The 6,169-nt window shown below is 46.2% G+C and overlaps 2 protein-coding genes across 2 annotated transcripts; one reads left to right on the top strand and one right to left on the bottom strand.

The window, feature by feature from the left end:
• Window positions 1-310: 310 nt before the first annotated feature.
• Window positions 311-1,446, top strand: Dph3 (Diphthamide biosynthesis 3). The gene is made up of 3 exons (XM_089585173.1): window positions 311-593; window positions 885-959; window positions 1,183-1,446. Exons 1-3 carry the CDS (start codon window positions 486-488, stop codon window positions 1,252-1,254), a joined length of 255 nt encoding a protein of 84 aa, XP_089441299.1. The 5' UTR covers window positions 311-485; the 3' UTR covers window positions 1,255-1,446.
• Window positions 1,447-2,892: 1,446 nt separating this feature from the next.
• Window positions 2,893-5,842, bottom strand: LOC149371437 (inhibitor of growth protein 2-like). Its single transcript, XM_089565672.1, has 2 exons — window positions 5,313-5,842; window positions 2,893-3,619 (listed from the first exon to the last, which is right to left on the bottom strand). The coding sequence occupies exons 1-2, from the start codon at window positions 5,364-5,366 to the stop codon at window positions 2,978-2,980; spliced, it is 696 nt and encodes a 231-aa protein (XP_089421798.1). The 5' UTR covers window positions 5,367-5,842; the 3' UTR covers window positions 2,893-2,977.
• Between the last annotated feature and the right edge of the window lie 327 nt (window positions 5,843-6,169).

Here is a 6,169-nt window from a genome sequence, read left to right as displayed (position 1 = left end):
AAGAGACGAGTAGCGACAGCGCACCTATAGTTTGGTTCATAACAACCACAGGAACTTTTAGCGCTGCAAGCGTTAGTGTAGTTTAAATTGAGTAACGCAAGTTTATTTGTGCATAAAATAATTTTTACACCTCTAGCGACCTTATCTCAAGCATTAAACTTATTTAAACAATCAGTTTGTTGTTTTTTATACAAATATTAACTTTTTTTTAAGACTGCACCGACGCTGTGATACACTTTGCCATCGCTAGCGCCTCTTTAAATGCTGCGGCTTGTTATTTACTTCTTCAACGTCATGGAGTGTTCAACGTCTTTTGTATGAACGACTGTGACGACTGTGCACATCGGCAACGTGCGCGGCGTGTGTCAACGGCGAGCGGTGTGGTCAATGCCGCAATATTTTTGTTTCTCGCGTGCTTTCAGCGTCACATTGCCTGCCTACCAAAATTTTGGTAGTTAGCGAGCTCACGTGTGTGCTCTAGAGAGATGTCTGTGTACCACGACGAGGTCGAGATAGAAGACTTCGAGTACGACGAGGAGCTGGAGACGTATTTCTACCCGTGCCCATGCGGAGACAGATTCGAAATAACTAAGGTCAGTTGCGAAAAAAAAAAATAAAAACACTTAAATTCGTACTGTGCACTTTGCTGGAGCCCCGGCTGCCAAGGTCGGTAGACAACCCTGTGGACAAAGCGCTAGCTTCCCTTGTAAAGCAGTCCAAAATAGAGGCGAGGCGGAGTTTCTGAGGTGTGCGTCAAGTGTAAATTTGATCTTCGCGTCATATAGCATAATCTGTTTATTCATTTGTCTAGCCAGTACAGCAGATACGCTTCAAACGGCGAAATGAGAAATGTCTTAAATGTTCATTCCTCCTACATTCGTTAGGAGGACCTGCTGAATGGTGAAGAGGTTGCCACATGTCCCAGCTGTTCGCTGCTGGTGAAGGTGATATACAATCAGGCAAGTTTTTTTACTCCAGCGGATCTTTGAATAAAAATTTAAACGTGATTGAATGTTGTGGCCTATAGGTCTAAGCCTTGTTGTGATGTGGATGCTGTAGATCTACTGTACCGCAATCTGTGGTGTCAGGTCTACAGGTCTGTGTTGTACTTGCATGTGTGAACTGTGCATAATGCTGTGGTGCGAAATATACGAGTTCCTTAATATGAATATGGCCTCGCAGGAGGACTTCATTCGAGACAAGGAGGTATTGACCAAGGCAGAAGAACCAGCCAAGCTTCAAGCAACCAACTGATCAGGAGGTGCTTTGATGGACAAAACCACTACCTGTTGCTCACGCGGAAGTCTTCAGCGTCAGTTTGCAAGGATGAAGCTTCTAAATGGGAAATTTTCCAAAACCTTACTGACAAGACATCTTTGATTTCATGTACCGTATATTGTATTCGTAATTACAAATACAAAAAAAAAAAGTTTTGTATTGATTGAACCTTGACATACACTGACTACAGCTTTCAGTAATGCAAGACTATAGCACTTGCAACAACTTTTAACAACCGGCCATAGCGGCTGAATTTTGATGTGAGCGAAATGCAAAAACGCCTGTGTACTTAGATTTCGATGTGCTCTGAAAAAAAACCCTGGGTGCCCTTCACAATTGTACGCCTCATAGCCCAAAGTGTGGCCTTGGCCTTAAAAATTTATAAGCTGTATTAATAGCCTCGAGCACACATAATCTGTCACTTGTTTTATTAAATTTCATCTATTGTGCCAGATGCAATGATTATTTTTTTTTTTTTTCACTTCTGCAGTTGTGAAATATATTGCTACAAGTGCACGAGTGACCATACTATCCTGTTTTGCAAGCTGGGTGTCTGCTGGAAAGTTGGTCACTGCACTGAATATTGCAGTGACAACTGTTCCATGATTTTATAGCTTGCATGAATTTGATCATTGCCTCAATTTTAAATTGGGCCCACAATGCTTATCTCTTCCAGTTTTACAAGAGTACATACATTTGTGCTAGAGCATTTAGGTCACCTAACAGCAAGTGCTGGCAGTAAGCAAGGTTCAGTACCTTAATAAGTTCAACACTATAGCCAAACGGGCGAGTTGGTGGTACATATTGAAGGGCAACAGCGCAACGATGCAGACCAAAGTAGAAGAAAACACAGGACAAGCGCTTGTCCTGTGTTTTCTTCTACTTTGTCTGCGTCGTTGCGCTGTTGGCCTTCAACCTTAATAAGGTGTGGGTTTGGGCTAGTTGGTTACCCATTCTTCGCAACAAAGCACGCAGAAAACGACACTGCGTGTCTTTTTCATTTTCGTCCTGGTCGTTTTTTGCGCACTTTGTTGTTAAGTTCAGGAGTTACAAGGACGCACTGTTGAACATTTGAGTCAAATGCCATTCAAGACCTTTTTCAAATAATTTTGAGGCACTGGTGCAGGTGAGATGTAGGAGATTCCAGATGTACTGTCAGCTCAAAACTTCTCAATAGGATGTATTTCTTAATTGTTAAGTTGCTTTCCATAAATTATAAAGTAATGAGGATAATTGCATACTGAATACCCAGGAAAGGACAGCAGCTTACCTGTCGTCATCTTGCCTCAGTGCTCCCAGTTTCAAGGATCCATTGTGACAAAGCCTACAGAATAGTACAGAAAACATTATTATTACTTATCATTATCATTATTACTGCATGTGCTGAACCAGGTCCTGGCAGAAATAACTAGCAGTACACAAACTTTATGCAAAACCTTTTCAACCTATGATCTTAACTACTTCTCTTACTGGCTCGCCCCCTTTGTTCTCACTATGCGCATACTTATCTGGAGTGCTGTTTGCTGAAAATGTTGCAGACCTAGCGTGGCACCGTTTGCTCGCTCTAGAGCTGCACACAGGCACCTTTGAAAAAGCAAAAAATGCACACACACCTGAGGGCAAAGACAGATATAGGCATATTTATTAATTGCCATGAGCACCGGCTTGGTCACGAGTGCGCAAGGCTCGTGCGTAGAGGCTAGCTTCCCTTGGGCTTCATCTGATTGCTGCGGTCGCCTCGACACCGGGGGCAATACCACCGGCCCTTTGGCTTGGTGGTGAGCATGACGCATGAGAAATGGAACCACTCGATCGCACACTCCTCGTTATCGCAGCAGATCATCTCTCCGAAGGAGACCTGCTCGCAGAGGCAATAGGTGGGCTCGTCGGGGTCGATGGGCGGCTCTGCGGGCGACGGCACCCCGCCGCCCCTTTGCTGGTGGCCCTGCTGTCCCTGCTGGTGCCCCTGCTGGTGGCCCGCCGAATTCGAGGCCCCGCGGCGCCGTTTCTTCTTGGGCTGCCGCCGGCCGCAGGTGGGATGCGGCGCGGGCGTCTGCTCGTCGTCGTGGCCGCGTTGCCGGCGTGACCGCTTGGCCTCGCGCGTCTCGGGCTCATGGTCCAGGTTGCGGTAGTCCTGGTCCAGCTGGCGCACCTTGTTCTCAATCAGGTCCTGGATCTGCTGCAGCAGCTGCAGCTTGTCGTCACCGAGCTCCTGAGACTTGATGAGCGAGTGCTGGATCTGCAGCATCACCTTCTTGCGGCCGACGTCCAGGTCACGCCTGCTGAGCAGCCCTTGCTGCTGCTCCAGCTCTGCCAGCACCTCTGCGAGGAAAAGAAGAAACTAAGGCACGCAATCAGGCTCTCATCATTAATCATCAGACTAACTACATCCACTGCAGCACTAAGGCTTCTCCTGTTGGCCTCCAATTAATTAACCCTGCCCTATGCTAGCTGTGGCTACCTTTTCCCTTTAAGTTTCTAGATCTTACCGTACTCTCTGCAGCCCCTTGCTGTTTGCCTTCTCTTGGAACTTGGAATCCACTCCTTACCCTAAGGGATGATCAGTTATCTTCTCTTCGCACTACATGCCCTGCCCATTTCGTTCTCTTGATTTCAGATAGGATATCATTAACTCATATGTGTTCCCTGACCCACTCTCCTATCGTCCTGTATCTTAACATGGCACCTGTCAGTTTCTTTTTATCCTCCTCCTCTATCATCAATTTAATTTCACACCTTTTTATTACCAGGCAATAGGAAGCAGCTGATGGCAGTGAACTGCTATTGAGATCAATCTTTAGTCAACTGGACAACAGATGAGTGTCAAGACTTGCCAACAGATGTGTACACACTTTTTCTTCTCGGCAGACTATTCTAGATTGTTAAAATCTTGCTTAAATTAAGTATGGCAGCTATGACATGAGGACTGTAGACATCAAACTGCAGCAGCAGCAGCATAGAAATCAATCCAGAAATGGGCACCTCAATGTCACTTTATGGCTTCATATGGCTTCATTTCAGTTCAGCCTCCATAACTATTTTAATGGTGCTACACAGGGGTCACAAGTACCTACTGTTTCTAGTGGACACAGGCAAGTAACTTCTTGCCATTTATCAGAATTGGCAGAGTAACTTCTGAGAAGATATGTTGAGCAAAATAAATGGGGAAATGTGCGGTACATCCTGACAGTTGCTTACTGTTGAAACCCATGGGGTACTTAAGCGCTGAACAAATTAAACCTGACAGTAGTCTATGGCGAATACACTCTACACAGCCCTGAGTGAAGCTCAAAACACATGTTACAGCTAAACCTCACAGCTAAGAATGTTGCTGATCTGAAATACATATTCTGGGTCTAGAGTTCTGCTGTGCTCAGGAGCAGCAGTATCTCTAAAAAGTTTAACGCGAAGATAACTGAGAAGGGCGTCGCTTGTGGTCCTCGCAGAGTGGAGAGCGTACTGAAGGTAGCAGATTACACGACAGCAACCGCAACTTGCTCAAGAACTCCACGACTTTTTCGACCTCCGCCAGCTTTAGTTGCTACACATATATGGGGTGCCAGGCGAACGCTGCATACCAGATAAACGCGCACATGGGGCGGCATATGATCGACTGCAAATTAGTTGGTAGTCATGCAGAATGCCTCAGATTTGAGTTGACGTGTGCGATTCCAGCAGCTATCGCATGTCGTGCTGAAACGCGTGCTCTCGTCGACGCCAACGCAGTCGCTATGGGCCGCAGAGTGACTGACTAGTGGCCTTTAAAGTTTGCTGCGCCCTGCAAGGTGTGCTATCTCATACAGCGGACGACGCGACGCTCAAAACACGGTGCATTCAACACGGCAAAGACCCTGCCCTCCCCACACACAGTTCCACTGGCCTGTTGCCAAGCGTATGCACTTCAAGCGCCGGCAGCCAAGGCGTCCTCTCAGCAAGGTGAAATGCTAATCCTCAATGCTCCGCTGACAGAAATTCCCGATTTCGCGACGTACGTTCGCGTCCCACCTCGACGCCAAATAAAAGCAACGCCATACCTTGGTACTTGACGTCCAGCTCCCTGAGCTGACTGAGGTTCCTCTGCACGTCATCTGGCAGGTTTTCAACGCAGTCGAGGTAGTCTTCGATGTAAGCAGCTGAATACAGGGCCTCTACAGCGGCCTGATTCAGTGCTACATCCCACGAGCTGCCTTCTTTGGACGTAATGTTGAATGCCTCCGGGAACCAGCTCCGATGACACAGGCTGAGGCGCAGCGCCGTCGTGTTGACTGAGGATGTTCAGCGCCAATTAGCTACCGCAAGCGATGCTTGCCTTTAATGCCCCGAATCGCAGAAAACGAGTGGTTTGTTCTGGTTAACTACTAGCACAGTCGTGCTAGCAAAACGGAACGATCAAACTCTTCCGAGTTCTCATTTGGGATCAATGGCACAACAACAACCAAACTTGCCAAACCACGCCACTGTAACTTTACGAGCTTGGCTTGACTCGACTCACGACGTTCTTAATAACAACACTAAAAAACACGCAGAGTAAAAATCACAAGAAAAAACATTTTGGCGCTAAAATCTAAGTTGACCGCTAGAGGACCCATCATCCAAAGCGATGCAGCAAGCAGAGTCCTTCCTATGGCTTTGGAGCGCACAAAATAACTGTACGATTTTAATGACATTGTTTGTAGTTAGCAAGCATTTTTATTGAAACTCTTAAACGGTACAAAGAGCGTTCTTTTTTTTAAAGAATACTAATAGGGTTCGCAATCATCATCTTTAACCTTTCATAAAAAAGTAAATCACGATGAAAAGTGGGTGCTTAATTATACTAACCCTGCAAAGTAAACCAGAATATTTGCGGCGCACCTTTAATGCCGTACTCACTGAATTTAATTGCCATTGT

The sequence above is a fragment of the Amblyomma mixtum genome, chromosome 1 (assembly GCF_055824585.1).
Source record: "Amblyomma mixtum isolate Tamu chromosome 1, ASM5582458v1, whole genome shotgun sequence".
Lineage (NCBI taxonomy): Eukaryota > Metazoa > Arthropoda > Arachnida > Ixodida > Ixodidae > Amblyomma > Amblyomma mixtum.
This window is presented reverse-complemented; position numbering and strand designations above follow the sequence as displayed.